Below are 27617 nucleotides of genomic sequence, written 5' to 3'. Positions count from 1 at the left end.
GGAGCCAGAGCAGTAAGGTGGATAGTAATCCTCCGGGAACTCCTCAGGTAAAACCCCAAGACCTCCTTTCCGAACGACCGGACCTTTCGGGTGTATTGCGCAATAGAATTTATGTTCTACGCCAAGGACCTGAATCTCTTTGATCTTCTCAACGAACAAGAAATCGTCGATAAGGATATCGTCGTCAGCCTTGAAGGTCCAGGGAACATGGCTGCAATGCCGATGGACCCACACCAGACCTGCAAGAGTCTTATACGTCAAGAGGTCGTAATGGTCCTCAAAGTCAACTTGGACCATGTCGTGGTAACGGACTTCTCCTTCTCCAGGATCTGTTCTTCCCTCTTGTTCTTGGCCCTGCCCACAATAAAGACGACGGCCATTCTGATGCCATACTTTCTCGAGATGTCCGAATTGGCCCAAGTACGCCTTGTTGTGGCTCTCTTTCCAACGGCAGAGATCGTCGACAGCACGAAGCCTATCGTTCGCAGACGTGGATTGCGTTCCTCAGTGCAGAAGTCTACCTCCTAGATTAGAAATCTGGTGGGGATACTTGGAGGTTGGCCGAAAGGTATCTCCTCGTATCGTCGTGGCAGGACCGGGTTGGCCTAAGCAGGGAAGCACAGTTAAGAATGGTGTAAAAGAATTAAAGTATCTAATAAATATGGGTTCGATACTAAAATCATTGTCATAGTCAATAATATGTGGTGCAAATATCATTAAGATACGATTTGTGAAGCCGAGTATCAAAGTCTGGTGTGTGTATATATATATATATATGTGTGTGTGTGTGTGTGTGTGTGTGTGTGTGTGTGTGTGTGTGTGTGTGTGTGTGATTGTCATACGTCAAAAGTGTGACTGTGTGCTTGGTTGCCACGACATTGAATGTGTTAGTGATTAGTTGACATTCATATGTCTAATCAAATGATCACAGATCACGAGTCAACAGTGGTTGCGTTCTTGTGGCGGTCCTACAAGAGAATCTCCTCTCCATCGTTTATCTTTACATTCTATCAACACCCTTATTTCCATCTGTATGTGCAACCCCAAGGGCTAACACTCGATTTCCGGACCAGGCTTCGACAGTGTATTGATTGGATACATTTCACGATGTCATTGTTTTAGTGAATTTAGTGACACCCTAACTGACCAGTCACACAACATTCTTTTGTGACTGGAGACGAATTCCCACGAAGAAGGTATGCTGATCTCTTTTACTTTTACTGTCCCTCTTTTATCTCCATTTTTAAATTCCTCCTTTATCACATCTCTGATCCCATCTCCTCAGTTCGGTATTGTCCCATGGCCAGCGAATTACTAATACTTTGATAACCTGGTTGTTTAAAAAAGAAAGAAAAAAAAAAGACTTTATTAACCTAGACTGTACTTCTGCACTTTTACACATGTGGAGAGGTGACACACAGCTTCTGCCTCCTCCTCTTCCTCCTCCCGGCCGATGGCATGATTTCAAACTAATGCAACACAAAAATCTAACCTTTCTTCCTGGAGAGGCCTATGGCAGGATCCAGTGGCCGCTACTTACGATTGTAAGGCAACGGGTTGCCAGTTAGGGAAATTTGAGGCTACAGTTATCATTACATATGCGAATATAATCACATGTGCCGCAAAAATCACATAAACGTGATTACAAAAAATGCACTAATACCGAGCGTTTTCGTCTTATCATGACATCTTCAGAGTACAAATGTAGGATAAATAATAATGCATATACGGATGGCAGGGAAGGAACTGGCGAAGCATGTCGCAGCAGGTGATCTGTCTCAGGTTTATGTCACCTGAGAGAGACATTGTGGCAGGCCACGTAAGCCAAAGATCTCTCTCTCACTGTAACATGCCTTCCCTGTCATCTGTATATGTATTTTTGTTTATCCCACCCTTGCATTCCGAAGATGTCCTAATATGGCGAAAGCGCTCGGTCTTAGTTCATCATTTCCCTTGTGGATTTTTTTTTTATATATTAACATGCATATTTGAGAATTTTATACAAGGGGCACCGAACAGGTGAGATTGTCATTTTCCGAGTTCCAGTCGATACATCCCTAATCTATGAGGTCGAGATATGTTTTATTTTCACCTATGGTCGACGGGCTGAAGTCCGTGTCTTTCTCCCATTGTCCGCGTTTGTAGATCGTCTCTATTTCCTTTAGAACTGAACCAATCCCATAATGTTTCAATGAAAATACTTTTAACCTTGTCACTACTATCCACGACTTACGCATTTATTCTGGCTGCCGTGAAATTATTTTATTCAGACGAGGAAAACACATCGCACTGCGAATGCTAAGAACATTTTCAAATGCAAAGGCAAACGGTGAAAAAAAAAAAAATCGATTAACTCAAAACCTCAGTTCAAGAGATATCAGAGGTAGAAAACGAGATGAAAAGTTTTCTAAGACAAATAGAGAAAGATTTCGTTCAATGTGCAGATAAATTCAAAGTACTCACGTTTGGGTCATCCTTCCAAGGTTTCATCGTTTTGAACTTTTGATGCTGGACGATCTTCCCCCACCAGTTTTCACGGTCAATACTGGAATCTGCCCACACCAACTTCTTATCAATACCACTACCATTGATGCCATGGAACTTCCAGTGCGAGTTGAAGCTCACGTGGGTATGACCAACGCCAGCCTCCTCGGCGACTATTCCTGTCAGATAGACATCGTCCACCCACACATAGTCTACCGTCCTGCTCGCTTCCAGAAGCCGAGGAACCACTGGCGTCGGGACGAACCACATGGAACCAGAGCAGTACGTCGGGTAGACCTCTTTGGAGAAGTCCTCGGTGGCCACCCTCCACTCCCCTTCCCTCGCTACTTGCGTGTTGTTGAAAATGTGGCAGTAGAAGTGGTCGACCACACCCACCGTCTGTATCTCTGTTATCTTGGCCTTGAGAAGGAAAGGGTCGACAAGGACGTCGTCATCTGCATGCAAAGTCCAGGGAACAGTGGAACAGTGGCGACTGATCCAGGCCATCGCTGTCAGGACCTTGTCGGATAAAGACTTCTCATCTTCGAAGTCTCCTTGGACGAGGTCCCCGTGCAATCGACTCTCCTCCTGGACGATCCTCTCTTCCTCCTGGTTCTTGGGCCTGCCCACAACGAACACCACAGCCATGTTGATATTGTGTTCTTTCAGGATATTCTTGTTGGCCCAAGTCATCCTGGTCATGTTTCGTTTTGTTACTGCACTGATGTTGGAGTGAATGTAACCGATGATTTGTAGGCCTGGATGGCGGTCGCAAAAGTCAAGTTCTTCGACCAGGAAGTGATCTGGGGACTTCAACCGGTGTTGCTTTAGCACTTTCCCCTCCTTGTCTGATGCATGCTGGGAATTCTGTAGGGATTTAACATCAATGTCAGTATTTCTTATCTTAAGATAAACTCTTTGGCATGGGAGGGACGATCAAACCATGGACAGAATGATTGGGAAAGCGAAGGAATAAGTTAATTTTCTTTTTCTTTTAACAGTCGTCTAGGGGTTACCTTCTTACCACCACAAATAGTGAGAAAGCGAGAGTCGAAAAGATATGAAAAAATATCCTAGTGAGGTATGCTTACAATAACATTGATGTTATTCAAACATGAAATACAAACGGTCAACTCTTGAATTAACGGAAGACACGAGCGCGAGAGAATGGACTTCACGTGCACCTATCACTTAACACCTCATCCCCTTCTGCCATACCATAGACTTGTATATATGCCTCTGAAGAGGATATTAGTTATTAGTGTCCTTCCATCTTCAAGAACACTACCATGGTGGCATTAGCATACCTGCACTATATAAACGTGTATACATAAAGTTCAGCTCAAATGTGACATAGGTTGTAATGAATGCCTTATGGGCTATTCCCTCCCGCCATCCCCTCCCCCTCACCCTCACCCTCACCCTCACCCTCACCCACACTAGGCAGAAATCCGTTGATAAACCTAATTGTCCGTGCTTGGACATGATCCGTCAATATGTCAATCCTTCAGTCAATTACCTCTATTCAGGTATGGCTCCCAGTTCTCTTGCCATACTCTTCAAATTGCTGCACAGATGCGTATTATCAATATAAATCATCTTACACGTGTTAACTAAATTAGCAGTACATTTATTTTCTTATATGATTAACATGATACACAGATTTGTGCGTTCATTATATTATGCATTTAAGCCTCGAGTATAAACAAAGGTGTTAAACGTAAACGTTATTACAAGTCGTAACGAGATATCTAATCGGCATACTTTTGGACGATAATAAAGATTTAGACAAAATTGACACAAGGAGCACAAATTCATACGAGGTAGAAACCGCATCAAACCAGTACTTACAGTTGGCTCTTCTTTCTTCAGGGACTCAGGGTTTTGTTTTTCATAATTCCTTGGAATCCTTGTAGGTGCACTCCTCTTATAGAACAATAAATGGAAACTAGCAATGAGACAAACACCAGCGAGGAGTACCATCCTAGTCCTCCTCATACCTTCAAAATTTAAAGGAGATCATAATAACAAGACGTATTGTTACAATTACATATATACACACATATGTATTCATATGTACACACAAATAAACCTATACTTATACATATACATACACATTAGTACATATACACATATACATATACATGTATCAAATAGCTCTGAAACTGGGGTTGATTGCCACTGTACTCTGTCGAACGTACAAAAGAAATGTTCTGAAACATGTCCTAACCATTCCCCGACGTCAACTCGCACGGTAAAGTATGTAGTCTTAATTTCAGTATCTTTATTCAGGAGAGCCATGCAACAAGTGGGCGAAGATTCGATAAATGGTTGTGCGACTGGTCACAGCAACAATGTACTACCCAGGATGCACAAAAACAATGTTCTGGAACTTGTCCTAACACTTCCTTGACGTCAGCTCGCACGGTACAGCTGCCGTCGAGGAATGGTTAGGACAAGTTCAAGAACATTCCTTTGTACGTTCTGCATAGTACAATGTTTTGCGTCATTGGCCTGCAGTAACCAATCGCACAGCCAAGGGTTCGAATCCCAGTGGTAGAGCTAGTTATTTGTCGAAACTTCACACACCTGTCGTATGGTTCTCCTGCACAAAATATTCAATGAAATTAAGATTACGTAATGTGCCGTGGTTAAGACAAGTTCCAGAATAATTCTTTTGGAACGTCATGCATAGTAAGATGATAGAATCATTGCCTTGTGGCAACCACGTCTTTCATAGTAAGATGGCAGAAGCATTGGCATGTGGCAACCAGTCGCACAACAAGTGGTTCCAAGTTCCAGTGGCTAGTTAATCCATCATTGACGGCGACTGTGAGTGACCTGTCAATCGCATTGACAAGACTCATTCAAGGACCACTTTACGGAATTGACAAAACTTTTCGGTCTGTGTAACCCATTTCACAAAGTCCGTAGAGTCATCTTGGTCCGGGATCAGGAAGGTACCACACGGTGCCGTAACTGTTGTCGAGGTAGGATCCGTAACAGTACAAAGAATATAAAGGGAAACAACCAAACCGGTCTTCAGCCTGACAGATAAACCATATGAGGAAAGACGGAAAAATTCTGGGTCTGCCAACTTTCAGAGATCGAAAAGAAAGAGGCGATGTGATAACAGTATTCAGGACTATAAGGAGTAGACCAGAGTGACAGAAGAGATCTCTTGATTGAGAATAGGAGGGTTTTAAGATGTCATAAGAACAAGTTACGGAAGACTACATATCTAAAGGACGTGAAGAAATATGTGATATGGTTTAACGTCACACACTCCCCCCCCCCTATCGGGAGGCTAGGACGGTGCACCTCACAGAGGGCTTTGTAGCGTAGAATTTAATGAACCATGCCCTTGGTTCAACTTCGCTAGTGGCAGGATTCGAACCGCCCTCACCTCGACCTTCGCCGCAAGTAACGACGCCCTAACCCGCTCAGCCATAGTTTTTCATATATACCCATGAGTACTTGGAATGGCTTAGGAGGTGATATGGCCCAAGGTGGAACAATACATAAATTCAAATCTAAATATCATCATTGGAAGTCAATGATATATATTAGATTGGAACTGTAAATGAATTTGAGGTTAGGTATAATAAGTTGAAGAGTAGGAGACGGGACTCGACGGGTATTGCCCCTTTCCTGTACACTACGGTTAGGTAAACACACACAAAGACGGTGGCGCGGTTGGTAGTCCCCGACTGTCACTACGGCGGTCCGGGTTCGAATCCTACCCAGGGCTGAAATAATTTCAGTATCGCTGCGCTTCGAGTCGTTACTCCAACTCTCGTGGGCGGGGAGTTGGGTGTGTAACCATTACTGATCATCACCTACCACGCACGTGATCCACATGCTTGCAACATAGCACTACCTCCCCCTCTTACTTACCTTGCTTTCCCAGAACACACACACATCTAACGCAGCAGAATTCAGACAAAACAGGATATCGCCACGAACATGGCAAATGCCACCAGACTAACCCATTAAAAACCCTATATTATAACTGCCCCTTATTATATTACCCATAAGCTAACATATATATAACATACCTAACAACACCCACCAACTATACGACTAACCCTCATATATAAAACTGACCCCAATGTATAGAATAGCGAGACACACGCCTTTACTTACAACAACCCACTAACCCCCTATATTAACCTACGACACCTATGTCACGAATGCCAGAGCTGGGCAGGTCAAGAGCCTACCAGCCAGAGGGCTGAGCAGGTCGAGTGCCTGCCAGCCAGAGTGATAAGACTACCAGCCAGGTGTGCCCTAGGTCAAGGCCTGGCACTTACTGTATTTTGCCCACAGGGCCCATTTGTAGTTTGTTATATTTCCACCCAGATTGCTTCATTGTTAATAAATAGAAGAAACTCCGGTTTTGGAGTTTATCTCGCCCGCATTAAGTCCATCTTATGTAACCACAGCCATTATCGGTTACAGGGTGTGTGTGTGTGTGTACGTGCAAGGTCACAGCATTACTCATAGATCGGTCATACGAGCTCTGGGCTCTCTTCCGGGAGGGAAATGGCTGTCGATCACGAGTCCAGCACGTGGTCCAAAAGACCAAGGTGAATACAAACACATACTCCTACACATCAGTGACAATTACATATGAATATATGGATGGGAGCGAATGCAAAGGATTTTGCGAGTCCTGGCTTACTGCCTTAATGACCAGAACAAAATGACACGATGCACACAAGAACAAGTAAAAAGTAGGGATGCCTAGCTTCGGTAGAAATGAGCTCCATGTCGGCAGGGATGCGACTAAATGCGACCATCTTGCATCATCCTTGTTCAAGTCCTTGACCCATTTGAATACCTTTATTAAATCACTCTTCATATAATAAATCACCCCGCACTCTTCGTACTGTAAATTTCTAAGCCCTTGTATCGTTTTGGATAATCACCTCTACTAATAAAAGTGAATTAATATCCATCCTATAGGGCAGGGGTTCTCAAACTTTTTCTCGTTAAGTACCCCCTGAGTTATAAGATCATCTTCCCGAACCCCCAATAATCTGACACACAGTTGCTGTTTTAAAAGTAAACCGACACGATATGGCGCGCCTCTTCATTACACACACACACACACACACACACACACACACACACACACACACACACACACACACACACACACACACACACACACACACACACACACACACACACACACACACACACACACACACACACACACCAGCGTAGAACAGTGAGATTGAAGGAACACACACTGCTAGCACGGAATTTCATAATCCACAACTACCACTATTTAAAATACGTTTTTCGTCAGCCATCTAAGTACCCCTAAAAATCTTCTTGTGAACCCCTGGGGGTTCGCGAACCCCAGTTTGAGTACCCCTGCTATAGGGTGGACACCAGAAATGTACCTCTGGGCTTTTGTTTGTAACTGTTCTAGCAACAAATTCAAAAGCCCTGTTGGCCCTAATCCTGGAACTAATGCACTTTGTCCTGGATTTAGGGTCAAGACTCACTAACACTCCAAAATCCTTTTCACATTCTATTTTCTCTAATATGACATCATCCAAGCTGGGTTGTGTAATCCTACGTTTAGCACACTACACTTTGAGATACTAAAGTCCATTTACCATTTCCTCGACCATACAAGATTTTTTATGATCCATCTACAGTATTCCAGTATCTTCCCCCAACCTATGGAGTCCTATTTTAGTGTCACCCGCAAACTCACTAACATCACTGTTAATCCCATAACATAACATAATTACATGACACGGCAGGGGAAGGGGAAGGGGGGATTCTTAAGCGTTACAGACCAAATCAGCAGCAAAGAAGATAGATATTTCATCTTTTACCCACCGCTGCATTGGGGCTTTCCCCATGCTGGCCAAATCGTCTCTCATTTAATGGGAAGAAATGTGACGTGGATGGATGGAGGTGAGATGGTCCCAGTCAATCTTATGCTCAAAGGAAGCTACTTGACTGAATGAAATCGCCCGGCATTAACCAAAACTAAACGACACGACAGGGGGGGGAATGTGGGGGATTCTTTAAGCGTTACAGATCAAATAAACAGCAAAGAAGATAGATATTTCATCTTTTACTCAACGCTGCATGCTGACCAAACCGTCTCTCATTTAATTAGAAAAATATGGTGTAGAGGGATGGAACTGAGATAGTTCTTGTCAGTCTTGTACTCGAAGGAAGCTCTATTGTCGAATGAAATCAGAACAATTGGAACGAGAGGATGTCTCACCTCGGCAGAGACGAGCCATGTTGGCAGGTTGTAAGACCAAGTGCGACTAACCTCCAGGACTCAATGGAAACACTGACAAAAGGCACAAGAAACATCTGTATTCGCTTCTTATAATGGCGAGACACCGAATATAGAGAACTAGCTGTAATGTGTACGTGTGTGTGTGTGTGTGTGTGTATACACATAATGTATATGTCTGCGTCAGTTGACACCGTGTACATGTGTGTGTGTGTGTGTGTGTGTGTGTGTGTGTGTGTGTGTGATGTATGTGTTTGCGTGTATGTCGTATACAGGATATACTGTATGTGACCAGTCTCCCACTTCACCCCTTCCACCTCTCCCTTCATCCCTCCTACATCTCCCCTCACCACTCACTACTCCCACCTCACCCTCCACCTCTCCCTCCATCCTCCCCCTACACCTCCACCGGCCCCTCCACCTCTCTCTCAAGGTCCCACCTCTCCATACTGCCTCCCTTTCCCTCCTCCCACCTCCCCTACAACCTCCTCCCTCCCGCTTTCACATTCCCCCTCCACCTCCACTTTCCCCTTCCACCCTCTTTCCTAAGCCTCCCCTTCCCCTTACACCTCCACGCTCCACACTCTTTCCTTCCCTCTCTCATTTCCCCCTCCCCCTCCTCCTCCTGACTCGACTATGCAAGGCTCCTACCCTTTGTCCATTCACTCTCGCCCCTTCCTCCTCCTCCTCCTCCTCCTCCTCCTCCTCCTTCTTCTCTTATCTCTCCATCTCTCTACACCATGACGCTCCTTCTTCTATTTTTTCCTTGCTCGCATCCCCCATCCCCCTCTCTCCCCCTCTCTTTCTCTCTCTCTCTCTCTCTCTCTCTCTGTCTGTCTGTCTGTGTGTCTTTCTTTCTCTTTATGCATACATACATACATACATACATACATACATACATACATACATACATACATACATGATTTCAAGAAATCTACAGCGACAATGGCGTTGTTGAGTTTATATTGGAGCTTTAATTTCTCTCGTGCAACAAGTTTCTGTGGTGACTCCAAATAGCTGAGAAGGTGTCCAAAAGACATTGGGTGTGGTTTTCTCTTTTTTAATTCTCCTATACGTATTTCGACCTTACTCGGTCATCCTCAGGGAGGGAGTAACAATAGTTGGTGATTACAGGGTTTAAATACAGGCCGTACATTGGCCGAACACTGGGAGAGGTCATTTCATGTAGCCGTGATCCGTAGCGCTGCGTACGTGGAAGTAGCAACTTCCTTGTGGATTGTGGAAAGGGGTGTTATTGTTTGTGTTATGTGCGTCTACTGCTTGGGAGTGTGGTTGTGGGCATGAGTTGTATGTTAATGGAAGGTTTCTCGATGTATATGTTCACTGCTTCGGCCATCTTAAGGCGAAGGGGGTCGTGGGCTTTGTAGATTATTTTAGTGTTTTCGTTTAGTGTTTGTCTGGTGATGGTGGTTTTGTGTTCTTTTGTCATATGTGTTTTGATGGCGCCATTCTGGAGGTGGTATGAGAGTCTTTTGGAGAGGGTCATAGAAGTCATGCCAATGTATGAGGAGGTGCGGTGCTGACAATCACCGACAGGGCAATCAAACTGATACACGACATTGACTTCTTGTAGAGGAGGGTTGGGGGGCTGGCTGTTGTTCTTAATAACCAGGGTGTGTGTTTTGGAGGTTTTGTAGTATACGATTAGGCGTATCTTAGTGTCTGGGTTGTTGGGTCGAATGTTACGTGTGAAAATATTATCACACGTAACATTCGACCCAACAACCCAGACACTAAGATACGCCTAATCGTATACTACAAAACCTCCAAAACACACACCCTGGTTATTAAGAACAACAGCCAGCCCCCCAACCCTCCTCTACAAGAAGTCAATGTCGTGTATCAGTTTGATTGCCCTGTCGGTGATTGTCAGCACCGCACCTCCTCATACATTGGCATGACTTCTATGACCCTCTCCAAAAGACTCTCATACCACCTCCAGAATGGCGCCATCAAAACACATATGACAAAAGAACACAAAACCACCATCACCAGACAAACACTAAACGAAAACACTAAAATAATCTACAAAGCCCACGACCCCCTTCGCCTTAAGATGGCCGAAGCAGTGAACATATACATCGAGAAACCTTCCATTAACATACAACTCATGCCCACAACCACACTCCCAAGCAGTAGACGCACATAACACAAACAATAACACCCCTTTCCACAATCCACAAGGAAGTTGCTACTTCCACGTACGCAGCGCTACGGATCACGGCTACATGAAATGACCTCTCCCAGTGTTCGGCCAATGTACGGCCTGTATTTAAACCCTGTAATCACCAACTATTGTTACTCCCTCCCTGAGGATGACCGAGTAAGGTCGAAATACGTATAGGAGAATTAAAAAAGAGAAAACCACACCCAATGTCTTTTGGACACCTTCTCAGCTATTTGGAGTCACCACAGAAACTTGTTGCACGAGAGAAATTAAAGCTCCAATATAAACTCAACAACGCCATTGTCGCTGTAGATTTCTTGAAATCATGTATACAACATGGCCTCCTACCAAAAAAAATATATGTATATGTATATATATAAGATTATTTCAGACAAATGAGAGAGAATGTGGGTGGGGAAGGGCAAACGAAGATGTGTTAGGAAAGCAGCAAGTGTCCTAATAATTACATCGTTAGCCAAAGGGAAAACATGACGCTCATACCTTGGCGGGTTCCCTCTCACTACGACTATAAGAATTGTGATCCGTTTGTAATGCTGTAGTCCTCTGAAGAAGACCAAGTTGGTCGCAACGTTAGGGCAATAAACTCTATTCCTAACACATCTTCGTTTGCCCTTCCCCACCCACATTCTCTCTCATATATATATATATATATATATATATATATATATATCTGTGTGTGTGTATGTGTATATGTGTATATATATATATATATATATATATATATATATATATAAACATACACCCCCCCCCACACACACACACACACACACACACACACACACACACACACACACACACACACACACACACACACACACACACATATATATATACATAGGCATTTATTAAATTTATGAAAGGTATGGCACCTGGGTTTGATGGATGTCATGCAGTGTTTAAAAAAGGGAGGTACAATGACGGTGGACTGCCTGGTTAGGCTATTTAATGTTTGTTTAAGAGATGGTAGAGTGGCGGAGGACTGGAGAAATACCTGTATAGTTTTACTTTACAAGAGAAAAGGGGACAAGTGTGAGTGTAGTAGTTTCAGAGTGATCAGTTTGTTAAATGTAGTTTGGAAGGATTATGGGAGGGTTTTGATTGAGAGGATTAGGAGAGGAATAGAGGGAATAATTATTGAGGAACAATGTGGGTTTAGGACAGGTAGAGGTTGTGTGGATCAGATTTTTGTTGTAAGGCAAATATGTGAGAAAGCTTTGGGAAAAGGTAAGGATTTTTTGGGAGCCTTTATGGGTTTGGAAAAGGCTTATGGCAAGGTAGAGAGGAAGGCACTGTGGGAGGTTTTGCAGATATACGGGATAGGAGGAAATCTTCTAGGAGCTGTCAAGAGTTTTTATGAGAGTAGTAGAACATGTGTCAGGATTAGAAATGGAGAGAGTGAGTGGTTTGAGGTAAAGGTGGGACTTCACCGGGGATGTGTTACGTCGCCTTGGCTGTTCAATTTATACACGGATGGGGCGGTGCGAGAGGTAAATGCAAGGATAAAGGGCCGGGGATTGGAGATGGTTAAAGAAAATAGAGTAAAGTGGTAGATAAACCAGTAGTTTTTTGCTGACGACACTGCTTTAGCAGGATCAGAGGAAGAACTATTGAAGTTATAGCACAGTTTGGGAAGGTTTGAGAAAGAAGGAAGTTGAAGATAAATGTGGGTTATAGTAAGGTAGTGGGATGTACGTTGGGAGAGGATGGCAGCAAATTGGAAGTGAGTATTAAGGGAGAGAGACTGGAGGAAGTGGATAGCCTTAGGTACTTGGGTGTGAATGTGGCGGGAAAGGGAGGAGTGGAGGTGAAGGTAGAATGTAGATTGGATGTATAGAAAGAATGAATGAAGAGGTGCGGAAGGCAAAGGTGGAGAGAGTGTGAACACGAGAGGCAGCCAAGGATGAGATAGATGGATGGGGTAAAAGAGGCATTGGGAAAGAGGGGAATGCCTGTTGAGGATGGAAGGGAGAAGACAGAAGATAGGGGTGAATGGAGAATGGTTGTGTATGGATGATGCTGTGATGCAGGGAAGTGAGTGGGTGGGGGATGGGGGATGAGGGAGTATGTGTGAATGATATTTTGACGCAACCCGAAGAGTTTCTCCCCGTCTTCTCTTTTTCTGCATGAAGTTACGGAGAGGGGGGGGGGGAGTTCATCGATTAAATGAAGTGGCCTTGCTGTGAATATGCTGTGTCTTGCTACATTGCTTCTGACCCAGGGCAGTGGGCAAGATGCAGGAATTATTCATCATCCAGGAGGAGCCAAGAAAAGAGGAAGGCAAGGGTGGTGAATGGGAGTGGAGTATGTAGGGATGAAATGGGTGGGAGTGGATTTATGGCTTTGACTATGGCTACCTTCCTTGAAAGGGTGGAAAAGCCGTTGGTATATGTATGTATATACATATATACATACATACATATATACATATATATATATATATATATATATATATATATATTCATATGAAAACTTTAATATGGCAGATAGTTCCAACATGATCCACCACGTGTTGAAATTGACGCCCAGAAAAGAATTTTGCCATTCTATTTTATGAAAAATCTACAGTCTTTGATATTGCTACCTCAGCTTACATTTTTTTTTCTATTTCCTGCAACCCCCAAAAAATTCATTTTGAAAATGGTGGACGTTAGTATAAAAATTCTAGAAATGGTGTTAGTATAACATATACTATCACAAATGTAGAACTTGATATATTCACCCGTCTATATTTATTCAAATGAATCTTACAATGCAAACAAAACCCAATCAAATGCAATACCTATGAGTGGTTAGGAGAAAGACGTTTAAAAGTAAATATTTACATAAAGTATAAGGGGCTAAGATAAGAGGGAGGGTGGAGGGGTGTGGAGTGTATTCAGGGATGGAATGGGTGGAATTGATTTTATGCCTTTTTCTTTTTGGCTACCCCCCTTGTAAGGGGGAAAAGCCTTGGTATATGTATGTATGTATGTATGTATGTATGTATAAGGGGCTCGTACAGATGCCATCACTTAAACATATCCAAATCTGATATGATAATGTGTCTCAATCCCTTATCGGAAAGGTAATCGAATCAAAATATAAATTCACCTTGACCCTTTATATAAAAATGGGAGTGGAGTCCCCAATCTCCCCCGTCCACCCTATTAAGATATACAGGGAACGTTGCGGCGGCATCCTTGCCCCTCCCCCTTTACAGGGAACTTTTGTATGAAGCATGAGGTACGATCAGTTATATCTTAAACCGGAGTGGGGTACTGAATACACTGTAACATGCTGTCCATGTTTTAGAAGCTGTTTTGGGGCGTTTCTACGGACTAGAGCCACACACCATTTATCTATGGTAGAATAAAATATCCATACATTGAGGAAGGATGCTACTTTTGTACAATAATTGTCCCTCATTTATTGGTGTTCCCTTGAAACTGCACTTTACCACCAGTTTCCTGTGTGTATTGCAAAAGGCAATTAAATGGAACAGAGGGATAAGACTACATGGTTACTAAGTTTATTCCATTCGTCGACCACCCTATTTGTAAACCAATTCTTACCTATTTCCTTTTTAAATCTAAATTTGTCCAGTTTATAACCATTACTGCGAGTCCTGCCCTGTTGTTTTAATATGGTGACCTTGTTTGCATCACCCTTGTTAAAACCTTTGATCCACTTGAACATCTCTATTAGATCACCCCGCACTCTGTGTCTTTCTAGAGGTGCCTAAGCCTCTCCTCGTAAGGCAAATTTCTGAGTCCATGTATCATTTTGGTCATTCTTCTCTGTACTGATTCTAGTGAATTGATGTCCATTCTGTAGGACGGAGACCAAAACTGTACCACATAGTCAAGGATGGGTCTAACTATCGCTAGATAGAGTTTGATAATTACCTGCACTTCTATTCGTTACCGTTCTACCAAGGAAACCTAATACTCTGTTAGCTTTATTCCTGGCGCTAATGCACTGTTTACTGGTTTTAAGGTCCGGACTCACTAGAACTCCCAAGTCTCTCTCGCACTCAGTTTTCTCTAAAAGCGTGTTATCTAAGCTGTATCTATTTTCGGGGTTGTGTAGCCCTACGTTTAACTCAACAGATATTCCGCTCTTTCTCAATGCCACTTTTAACCCATCCATCTACCTCATCCGTAGTTGGCCCCTGATGTTCACATTCCTTCTACCTCTACCCTCCACATCTCTTCTACTAATATTTCTTCACTCATTCTTTCTATGTGTCCAAACCATCCCAATACTCTTTCATCAACTCTATCTCCCAACTCTTTTCCTACCCTCGCTTTCCTCCTTACCTCTTCGTTTCTCACTTTATCCAGCCTAGTAACCCCTACCATACTTCTCAAGCATTTCATCTCAAACACATCTAAATTCTCCCTCTCTTCCTCTCTTATGTTCCATGTTTCTGCCACATACAGTGCTGTCGGCACAATCACCCTTTCTTACAATCTTCTCTTAGCATCTATTCCCAAAAGTCTATTTCTCATTACACTTTTTAATTTCCCAAGGCATTTACTTGCTTCTCTCAATCTACATTCTACCTCCATCTCCACTCCTCCCTTCCCCGCCACATTCACACCCAAGTATCTAAATTCTAAAGCTATTCAATTTCTCCAGTCTCTCTCCATTAATACTCACTTCCAATTTGCTGCCATCCTCTCTCCATGTACATCTCATTATCTTATTGTAACCCACATTTATATTTAACTTCCTTCTTTCGCACACCTTCCCAAACTCCGTTATTAACTTCATTAATCCCTCCTCTGATCCTGCTACAAGTGCAGTGTTGTCATCAAACAACAACTGGCTTATCTCCCCACTTTACTCCTATTTCTTTAACCATCTCCAATCCCCGGCTTTTTTTCCTTGCATTTAACTCTCGCACCACCCCGTCCATGTATAAATTGAACAGCCAAGGGGACATAACACATTTTCGGTGAAGTCCCACCTTTACCTCAAACCGCTCACTCTCCCCATTTCTGAATTTAACAGTGGCTCTACTACTCTCGTAGATACTCTTGACTGCCCTTAGTAGCTTTCCTCCTATCTCATATATCTGCAACACCTCCCACAATGCCTTTCTCTCTACCTTATCATAAGCTTTTTTCAAACCCATAAAGCCCCCCAAAAACATCCTTACCTTTTCCCAAAGCTTTCTCACATATCTGCCTTACAACGAAAATTTGATCCACACAACCCCTACCTGTTCTAAACTCACATTGTTCCTCACTGATTAATGCCTCTGTTCCTCTTCTAATTCTCTCAGTCAAAACCCTCCCATAAGTCTTCCCATTTATATTTAACAAACTTATCCCTCTGAAACTACTACACTCACACTTGTCCCCTTTTCCCTTGTAAAATGGAACTATACAGGCATTTCTCCAGTTCTCCGGCACTCTGCCCTCCCTTAAACAAAAATTAAATAACCTCACCAGGCAGTCCACCGTCACTGTACCTCCCTTTTTTAAACACTCCGCATGATACCCATTAAACCCAGGTGCCTTCCCTGCTTTCACAATTTTAATAACTGCTTATATATATGTATATATAGATATGTATATATGTATATATATATATATACATATATATATATATATATGTATATATATATATATATATATATATATATATATATATATTAGCCAAATTACCCGCGCGTTGCTGCGAGCTCGTGAATAATCCCTAACCATACCCCACCTAACTTTAACCCTTAACCCTAACCAAAATGTTTTTTTGGAAATGAAATATACTTATCCAAGTGCCTGGAGTGATAGGGTATCAGGATATATATGGTTATGGGCATCTATCTGCAAAACCCTAGAAGGAGTTCGTGAACAAACAAACAAACAGACAGACAAATGAAAGATAGTTATCTAAGTACCTTGGGTTACAAGGTTTCAGAATATATATGGTTTAAGGGTATATCTGCAAAAACCTAGGAGTTTGTGAATAATCCCTAACCTAACCATACACCACCTAACTTTAACCCTAAACCCTACCAAAAATATTTTTTTTAAATGAAATATAGTTATCCAAATACCTGGAATGATAGAGTTTCAGAATATATATGGTTATGGGGGTCTATCTTAAAAACATTAGGAGTTCGTAAACAAACAAACAAACAGACAGACAAATGAAATATAGTTATCCAAGTACCTTGAGTTATAAGGTTTCAGAACATATATGGTTATAGGGGTCTATGTGCAAAAACCTAGGAGGAGTTCGTGAATAATCTTTAATCTAACCATTGTAGTGGATTGTTAACGCTACATGGTGAACACTAATCGTTCGTAAGAGAAGAATTGAAACAAACTTTAAATATCTTTGGACTCGTTTATTGCATTACCGCTCGCAATAAAATAAAATGAAAACAACCAATATTTCAATATTTGGTAAAATTATACAATCATTTTACATTTACATACTTTCTCCTTACAAAGACTATCATAGTTTGTGGCAACATTAATTTCACAAATATAAATAATATCTATGGACACATACTATTCTTTGTTTAATCATAGTCATTTACATGTCACAAAAATGTTATGCGCGTTAAGGGGAAACTACAGTAGTGGCGTGTTACCACACCACACTCCACCAAACTTTAACCATTAACCCTAACCAAAATCATATATTTTTTTAAAAAATGAAATATAGTTATTCTAGTACCTGGAGTGATAGGGTATCAGAATGTATATGGTTATGGGGTCTATCTCCAAAACCCTAGGAGGAGTTCGTGAACAAACTCTATTATAGTATATATATATATATATATATATATATATATATATATATGTATATATATATATGTATATATATATAGATATGTATGTATATATGTATATACATACATTCATACATGCATATATGTGTGTATGTAGACATATATACACACACTAGGATAGAAGTGCTGGTAAGCTGCAGTCCACAACCACCAATGACATGCATACTTTCTGATGCAAATGTTGACTTATCAAACGGCTGCATGTTTATTTCTATCCTTGACAAATGTACATGTATCATGTTCTTCACTGGGTGGAGCGGAGATGAGACAAAAGTGAGGAACTGTCGACAAGAATGATAATGAAGAAGACTTGCCACACTTGGAGGCTCGTTGCAACATGAAGCACCGTGCAATACAACTTGTCCAGATTGCATGGCCCATACATCTCCGCAACTAGCTACGTTGTCGTCCTCACTGATAAAGCTCATCTTTTGGAAGACTTCCCACCCCCAATTTCAATCTTCTCCAACCTTATCCTTTTCACCAATCCCTATCCTCCATCGTCGTATCTCTCTCTCTCTCTCTCTCTCTCTCTCTCTCTCTCTCTCTCTTTACACCGAATGCATCTCTCTTTTCTCTTTTATTTTATTCCGTTTTTTGGAGGGGTTCATCTATCTTTTAGTTTCTCCTCAGTCCCGCCCCTCTTCACTCGTAAAAATCTTTAAGGTCTTTGGGGGCCATCTCCTTTCCTTTGCCTTCATACGAACGTCCGTAGCTGCAGCCTGGCGGGGGTCTTGTTCTAAACTTCATATCTCCGTCTCATGCAACAGTCCTTGTTTTATCACGTATGTGTAAACTTTAGCGATCTCCTTCTGCGATATACTCGTTTATCATAGTCCACGGCGTCCATTCCCCTCCTGTCCTCCGGCGCGCCTTTGCTATGTCTCCGTACTTCCCTCACACTACATTCATAAGAACATAAGAATAAAGGAGACTGCAAGAGACCATAAGGCCTACACTAGGCAGATCCGTAATAAGGCCTACACTAGGCAGCTCCGTGACTCCTTATCCCCCTCCTTCGTCATCCTTAATCCGAGCCTTTATCGAGGCCCGTCCCTCCGAATTTTGACTTCTGAGACACATTTTGTCTGTTTTCTGACGTCGGTGTGCTTTCATCCCAAAGGAAGATTTTTGTGATATTAAGGAATTCTTATCCACTTTTGGAATGTTTTGACCTAAGACTGGGTCATGGTGCTCACTGAAATACTATGAGGCTCAAGGACACTTCTTCTTTAACCTAACCTATCCAATCTTCACCTAATCTAACCTAACCTAATCCAAGCTAACATAATCTAGCCTATTATTACTTACTAACCTAATCTAACTTAACCCAATCGGTGTGTTTGTCAGTGTGTGTTTCTGGGAATGCTCTCCAAGGTGGAAAGCCACTTCAGTAAGTTGCCCATAGTCTTGCAACGTTTTGGTGATGCTGGATTGAAACTCAATTTGCCCGAGCGTTCTTTTTTCAAGTCTAGCATCCAATTTTTAGGTCATGTTGTAGACAAACATGGCATTCACACCACGGATGATTGTCAAAGGAATTAGGGACTTTCCTACACCTAGGTCAGTTGAACATGTGCATTCCTTCCTTGGATTGGCAGGATATTATCGTGCATTGATTAAAAATTTTGCTTCAATTGTATCTTCCTTACTCGTCTCCTCAAAAAGGGAAACGTTGAATTTAATAAATTATAATTCCTCAAACGTCATCTTCACATGTGCCCGCCCGACGTGTATACCCGGTCTCGCAGACCCTTGCCTAGGCTTGGCGAGGTTACTTTTTCAGAAATGAAGTGATGTCATCCAAGGTATACAGATGCATTAGTTATCTGTATCATCAATAATGAAGATAGTTCTGTTCACGCATATGCTATACATTGTTTAGTTTTCGTAACTGTTGTTTTCATGAGACAAAATCTTCGAACTTGCAAAGATAACCTTTTTTATTCTATGCTAAGAATAGATTTCTGAATATCATAATCTAATATGAAATTTGTATTAATTTTATCTCTCAATTTACTTACAAAATCTTATTTTGAACATGAACAATTCAATTGGATGTATTTAATGTATTATACATGTAACAATACAGCTTAATTTTACATTATAGTTACTGTAGGGGTAATATTTAATGTGCATCTTCACACATTGAACAAGTTGGATTGTAATTCTGCATTACAAATGAATGACCTCAATAGCGAGTCCAACCACCACGTGCGTCAATTATCTCGTTTAGCCTACTGCCTAGTTTAGGCCACCTTTCAAGATAAAAAAGGACATTATTTGTCTGAACCGGGTCTGGGAACGCGACACTGCCGAACCAGTTATAGTATGTTCTGGCGATAGTACTTCACAGACGACAGCCCAAAGTTTCATCCCAGAGAGAGGTCGGGGTGGGGGTGGGGGGTTGTGAGGTTGTCAGGTGTTGTGGGGTTGCGGGTTTTCCGCTGAGTGTAGCTGTAGGCAACAATGGATTGGTTGTTACTTTGATGCCGGGAACATTTGAAAGGACGTTGGGCATCTCGATATTCCCAAGGTTTCATCCCAGATAGAGGACGGGGTGAGGTGGGGGGTTCTGAGGACCATTGCCAGACGTTGTGGGGCTACGGGTTTTCCACTGATTGTAGCTGTAGGCAACGATGGGTTGGTTGTTATTTTGATGCCGGGAATATTTGAAAGGATATTGGGCATCTCGATATTTTTTTTTCACTCAGGTAAAGAAACCATGGCCACAGTGAGCCTTATATTCCCTCCTCCACTCGTCTTCGTTTTACTCTTTAATCTTTGGTCGGGTTTCGGACTGTGTTTAAGATGGTTTAAGGAGTCCCTCGGGACGGTAGTCGGACCGATGCGATCCCATGGCACGACCAACCGTGCACATCTGCATTTCCCAGCAGCGTCGATACTTCTAGCCACCAATTAAAACGAGAGGGTCATGATCTGACCCGTTGAATAAAAGTTGGACGGAAATCCCCGGAATCACACACCACCTCTGAGCACCACGCTACGAGCATCACCGGCACCTCCCTCACTGTCTCCCACAGATCACTTCGGAGGAACCCTTGACGAACATCGCCGCAACCCACCGTTGCCGTCTCGCGCCGTCGCTTCTCACTGCCTCCCTCGTGATCTCCCCATCGAACAGATCACCACCGGGAACCTCACTTCCCCAGTTGCTGACGTCAGCGAACCCACCACAGAAATGACCAGTCTTCCGGCGCCCGACTCTTACCTCTCAGCTGCGGTCCCGTGGACCATGCTTATTCAATAAACCTGTTCTCCCGTCCAGTGTTTGCCTTCAAGCTAGGCCCACATTCCCTAGCATCTTGATATCTGGCTTTCCAACCTAGGTCTCATCCGTATATCGACAATTGTTTTGGCCCGGAAACTGATGCAGACTAAAACCTATTTTCGATAACGGTGGTTATGAGAAACCAAACAACGGAACAAATTTCTCTAGGCCGATTTTCCAAAGGTTAAGACGAGTTAGCATAGAGTTAAGTTGGAGTTGTGCCGAATTTGCAAACGATGTAGTTCCATATAGTATCACGTGTGATGAAAGTCTTATAATAATGTGTATACTCACACACGCACGCGCGGGCACACACACACATAAATACATGCATACATACGCAAACACACACACACAAACACACACACACACACACACACACACACACACACACACACACACACACACACACACACACACACACACACACACACACGCACACACACACATACACACACACACACACACACGAATCTATACACACGCGCTATACAACCTCACATACACGCACCTTCCCACACAAACATGAACACATATATATACACGAAAACACACACACATATACACGTACACACAAACATGTGAATACATACACACGTGCACATGTGGAAGCTTTCATATGCACACATTCGCATACTTACACACACACACACACACACACACACACACACACACACACACACACACACACACACACACACACACACACACACACACACACACACACAGTATTACCCATAGATAGGTCATACGAGCTCTGAGCTCTCATCCGGGAGGTTAATAACTGTCGATCATGAGTTCAACACGTGATCCAAAGCCCATGGTAAATCACACACACACACATACCCCCCCCCAACCCTCTCCCCCCCACACGCACTTGGACACAAGTAATGGAAACACCTGCTACAGAGGAAATTTCGGCGTTTAAATGTGAATACAGCTCCATACAATGAGGATATGAACATCTGCGTAGCATTGTTTAGACACCTGTGCAGGGACCGTGGAGAGACCGTCACTGTTCCCGAAGACGAGTAACCAATTTCTTGTTCCTTTTTCTTTCTTTTTTGACTGATTTCCACTTAAAGTATATCACTTTGAATTCATAATCTACATCCTCTCCACTCATCTTTACTCATATAAAAAATGCTGATCACTTTTAATTTTTACTCTTCTTCCTTTCTGTGATTCTACCTCTCCGGCTTTGTATTGTCCTCAAGGATAGAAGCAACTCGAACCATTGGCTGTGCGATTGGTTACAGCAGGGCAATGACGTAACTATTGTACTATGCAGAACGTACAAAATGAATGTTCTGAAACTAGTCCTAACCATTCCTCGACGGAAGCTGTATCGTGCTAGTTGACGTCATGGAAAGGTTAGGACAAGTTCTAGAACATTGTTTTTGTACATCCTGCGTAGTACATTGGTATCGTCATTGCCTTGTGGTAACAAGTCGCACAACTAATGGTTCGAGTCCCAAGGACAGAGTTAGTTATTCCATTTATCAAATTTTCACACACTTGTCGGATAGCTCTCCTGAATAAACGACTATGAAATTAAGACTACACACTACGAATCTGATTGCAAAACCGAAGCCAGCGTATATCATAGATGATTACATCTCAGATAGGATACATACATTTCAAGCTATATACCAAAGAGTTAGGGAATACATGGAAGAGTATACACAATAGATGAAAAAGCAAAGTTAATAAAACACCAGGGCCTGACGGTTGGCATCCAAGAATCTTAAAGGAAATGAAAAATGAGATTGTTGTTCCATTAGAAATTATTTTCAAGAAATCCATCATATCCGGAGATGTCCCAAGAGAATGGAAGCTAGCTAACGTTACTCCCATATTCAAAAAAGGTGACAAAAAGAAACCAAATAACTATAGGCCTATTAGTTTGACTTCGATCGTAGGAAAAATAATGGAAACTATCATCAGAGATGCTATCGAATATCATTTAGAAAGTAACCGTTTGATAAATGATAGCCAACATGGTTTCAGACGGAAACGTTCTTGCGTGACTAACTTACTCGAATTCTACAACACAGTTGTCTCGAATTATGACAAAAGAAACAATATAGATTTAATATATCTAGACTTTGCAAAAGCTTTTGATACCGTCCCACACGAAAGACTACTTACTAAACTAGCTTTGCATGGAATAAGTGGTAGCCTATTAGGTTGGACTAGTAATTGGTTGAAAGGTGGAAAACAGAGAGTTGTTTTAAATGGAAAAACTTCTGGATGGAAAAGTGTTGCAAGTGGAGTTCCTCAGGGTTCCGTTCTTGGGCCACTTCTATTCATAGTATATATAAATGATATAGACCATGGACTAAAATCTACTGTTTCCAAATTTGCTGATGATACAAAACTGTGCGGAGTGGCAAATGATCACTCAAACCAATTAGATATTCAAGAAGATTGAGATAAATTACAGCAATGGTCTGAAAAGTGGCTAATGAAATTTAACACAAGTAAATGCAAGGTAATGCACATAGGTAAAAATAACAGCAAGTACGATTACAAGTTATTTGGAAATTCGTTAACAAAAGTGGATAGTGAAAAAGATCTCGGCGTAATTATCAGTAACGACCTCAAATCATCCAAGCAGTGTATTTCAGCCTCTGAGAAAGCAAATAAGATTCTGGGATTGATTGCGCGATCTTTTGATTTCAAAAGTCCATCACTCATTAACAAGCTATATAAATCGTTAGTTCGTCCACATTTGGAATATGCTGTTTCCGTATGGTCACCGAATCTCATTAAAGACATTGACAGACTGGAAAAAGTACAACGGCGAGCCACAAAACTGATTCCAAATATCAAAAATAAATCATACGAAAATCGACTTAAGCACATGAATCTGTTTTCCCTAAAAAAGCGTAGACTCAGAGGTGACTTGATACAGGTCTTTAAGATTTTAAAGGGAATTGACAACATCAAAAGGGACCAAATTTTCACATTGAATGAGAATCAGACAAGAAACAATGGTCTCAAACTGTCCGGAAATAGATTCAATTTGGAAGTAGGTAGAAACAACTTTGCCAACCGTGTAGTTAATGAATGGAATAAACTTCCTGCACAGGTAGTGCAATGTAGTTCAGTTCGAAGCTTTAAGAATCATTTAGATAAATACCTAAGTAAGATGCTGTAATTATTATAATTTATGTTATATTATTTGTTTTTGTTTTGTTATAATTTGTCTGTCTGATTTTCATTTATTATTAGTTATATGTCAATTTATTATAATTTACTATTTACCTGTTTGTTTGTTATTCAACTATACCAATGCATTTATGTATTTTAATTGTTATTTACATTGTTATAGTTTTAATTTATTATTATGTTTTTTTAATTTTTTTTTTTTTTTTTTTTTTTTTTTTGCATCCGACCTAGATATGGATCAAAAGGTCTCCTGTCGGCATGCTTTGCCTTTGTAATCCTTTGTAAAAAACATAAAATAGCACACAAAATAGAATTACGAATAGGAGATTTGGTCATGGCCAAAATGCATACAATTAGTGATAATCTTTCCTTGTAGAATAATTGATTTTACAGGTGGAAATAAATATAAGGTCTTACACTTAGAAACTAGGGAAGTATCAGTAAGACATATGGACGATTTAAAAAGGACTATGATAGAGCTTAATAATGATGATAATTGTGATAATGAGGACTAAGACAACAACTCTTTTTGAGGAAAAAAAAAAAAAAAAACAAGATACCCACTCTATACATTCTATTGGGAAAACTTTGAGTTCTAAAGAGTATCAGGAATATGTTGATAATATTATGTATGAACTTAATATCAACACAATCAATCTTTACAGATGAAAACTGGGTTTATAATATTGATATGTATGGTACATAGCTAGGACTGGAATCCTGTGCGACCCTGGAGCCTTAGCACAGAGTCAAGGAAACCTAATATCAGTAGATCATATCCTTAGAATAGTTTTAGATTACAAAAACATCTCCATTATCAAAAATAATATAGCCCCCATGAGAGTAAATTTAGATATTATCAAAGAGACCATCTCAAATAAAAATGTTGTTGAAAGGAAATTTGGAAATAAAATGAATGAGATAGAGAGTAAAATTGATCTCAAAAATGCAATTTTCCATAACCATGGCAAATGAAAGAGAAGTTTAATGGTTGTAGCTTTAGAAGGTCTTGCGTGATTAGGAATATCCAATTTCGCCTACTTTGCTGATTTCAAGAATTCTGTGAACAGATTAAATGAGAGAATAACAAAGATTGATATTTTACGAACCAGTATAGAAAATACTGAGGATTAGATCTCTGAGATTACAGAGAATTTAGAGAAACTCAGTACCAACCAGTCTGAACAAGAGAACACCCTACTTATTTTCTAAGTACTTGATGCTATGTACTTGAAAATAATTGAGATGCAATCTCAGTTGAAATTATTTGTGCAATATTTAGTTTGAGCAAATTCTGGTCAAGTCACATCCTCCCTTTTCACAATACCCCAACTTATAAGGATAATTAACTCAACTAAGATGGACTGGAGTTTTCAACCTTTCTATGATGAAGTAAATATATAATTCTAACTGCATACTTAAATGTATCTTCAGTAATAATAGAAGTTCCTTTCTCTTCTGAATTTAGATTTAACCTGTACAAACTGAAACCCTTCTCCATGAGAGTAAAAAATTCACTTTTTGAAGTTGACATACCGATAATAGATCCACTATATTACATCCTTTCTCTAGGTGTGTATAAAACATGTTTATAAAAAAAGCAATATAACTAGCGAGCGAACGAGTTGCCTAAGTCCGCTTTCCGCCTTGTGTAGGTAATAACATTCATATCTATAAATATTAGCCGGGTGTTCGAGTGAATTGCTGACATGGCATTCCTTTGTAACCTAAGTGAGATATACAGAGACTCGAGATTATTTTAAGTAAACAATATTGTCATATGGACTTGTAACAACGAATCTGATTGATGAAAGGGTGGAGGAGAAGAAATTTGAATAGGTTCACGATTATAAGATTACGTTATTTTGGGGAGGATCTTAAATATAATATTAGAGATCATTGGAGTTAAGAAATCACCACGTAACTGCAAAGCTCAAGTAGGATCGTGCATACGTGCTCTCGGAGGATTCCTTTGGAACACGCTGTATAAGAATTAACTGAAGAAAGATACAGAAGATACGGGGGGGGGGGCAAAAGGTGGCGAAAGTGGTTTAGATACAAAATAGGCAAGAACTAGTTAACTAATGGTGGTTAGCGAATGGAATTGACTTAGTAACACTGTAAGGAGTACTGGAACTATTGGTTCTTCTAAGAGAATATTAGATAACTTTATGGATAAGGATGATAGGTGGAACTGTCTTGTGTAAGTCTTATGGTCTCTTGTAGTCTCCTTCATTCTTATATCTTTATGTTATTTTCATATATATATATATATATATATATATATATATATATATATATATATATATATATATTACAAAGGATTACAAAGGCGGAACATACGGACAGGAGACCTTTTGGTCCATAACTAGGTCGGATGCGAAGAAATATATGATAATGATAAAATGTATAAAAAAGATAAAAAAAATCGCCAACCCTGGTGTCCACTAACCTCATGCAATAATACCTGTTAAGTCCGGCTAAAATTGGCATTTCAAAGCATAACAGTGCCTTAAAAATAGTTTCTTATTTGACTATAAAAGTTTATATTAACTTATACTGCATTGAATAAGTCAATAATTGATATATTTGTCCTATATACAATGTTAGGTTTCTAGTTTTTATATATTTGTCCAATATAAAATGTTAGGTTACAAAGGAAGCAATGGCCTCCGCTAGCGGACCCAGGGATCTGGGTGCGCACGTCCTGTGTAATAGTAATTCTTGATATATATATATATCACAACAAAGATATGTCGTAGCACATTTGTAAAATAATACTGATGACCCACTTTCGGAGAAGAATAAGCGAAGATATAGAGATCTGTAAATTTCGATCACTTACTGTGATCCTTACTTACTGTGATCACTTACTGTGATTCCGCAGTATTTCAGCACGTCGCCAATAAAAACCACCGAATAAATTGGGACGATGCTGAAATAGTTTATAAATCCAAATGTAGTTTCAGAAGAAAAATAGTAGAATCCTCCTTAATAAATAATTTCCCAAATTACAACATTTCCCATGGTCAATGGTCACCAGACTGTATTTCTTCTTTTGCCATAAATAAAATGTTACCATCAACATTAGCGGTGGACAAAAATCACCAAGGTCCATGCAACGCCGGTCATGTGACCTGAGCCACCAAGATGCGAGCATGCGTGCCGGGCGTGTTGACCTGAGCCCGTCCCCTCTTGCTACCTCACTGTCTCACTATAAATACACATTGTTCTGTACTTTGTAACTCATATCTGCTGAAGAGGATCACAGTAAGTGATCGAAATATATAGTTCTCTATATCTTCGCTTATTCTTCTCCGTAAGTGGGTCATCAGTATTATATATATATATAGAGCACAAAATCACGTCACCAACACAACACCACCCCACTACT

General features: G+C 40.9%; 1 protein-coding gene across 1 annotated transcript; it reads right to left on the bottom strand.

Annotated features, from left to right (window-relative positions):
• Nucleotides 1-2062: 2062 nt before the first annotated feature.
• LOC143026021 (lactosylceramide 1,3-N-acetyl-beta-D-glucosaminyltransferase-like) lies at nucleotides 2063-18185 on the bottom strand. The gene is made up of 4 exons (XM_076186009.1): nucleotides 18072-18185; nucleotides 4336-4410; nucleotides 2641-3351; nucleotides 2063-2092 (listed from the first exon to the last, which is right to left on the bottom strand). Exons 1-4 carry the CDS (start codon nucleotides 18183-18185, stop codon nucleotides 2063-2065), a joined length of 930 nt encoding a protein of 309 aa, XP_076042124.1.
• Between the last annotated feature and the right edge of the window lie 9432 nt (nucleotides 18186-27617).

This window comes from Oratosquilla oratoria, chromosome 6 (assembly GCF_046742065.1).
Source record: "Oratosquilla oratoria isolate Oo_2021 chromosome 6, ASM4674206v1, whole genome shotgun sequence".
Taxonomy (NCBI): Eukaryota; Metazoa; Arthropoda; class Malacostraca; order Stomatopoda; family Squillidae; genus Oratosquilla; species Oratosquilla oratoria.
This window is presented reverse-complemented; position numbering and strand designations above follow the sequence as displayed.

Excerpts from the sequence above, each read along its gene's own strand:
- LOC143026021 (XM_076186009.1), bottom strand. The coding sequence starts at position 18,185 with ATGAGCTTTATCAGTGAGGACGACAACGTAGCTAGTTGCGGAGATGTA. Across the intron at positions 4,411-18,071 it reads GCAACGAGCCTCCAAGTGTG|AGGAGTGCACCTACAAGGAT; the intron begins GCAAGTCTTCTT and ends TTGTTCTATAAG. Across the intron at positions 2,093-2,640 it reads TAGTCGCCGAGGAGGCTGGC|GTGAAAATAAAACATATCTC; the intron begins GTTGGTCATACC and ends CGTCGACCATAG.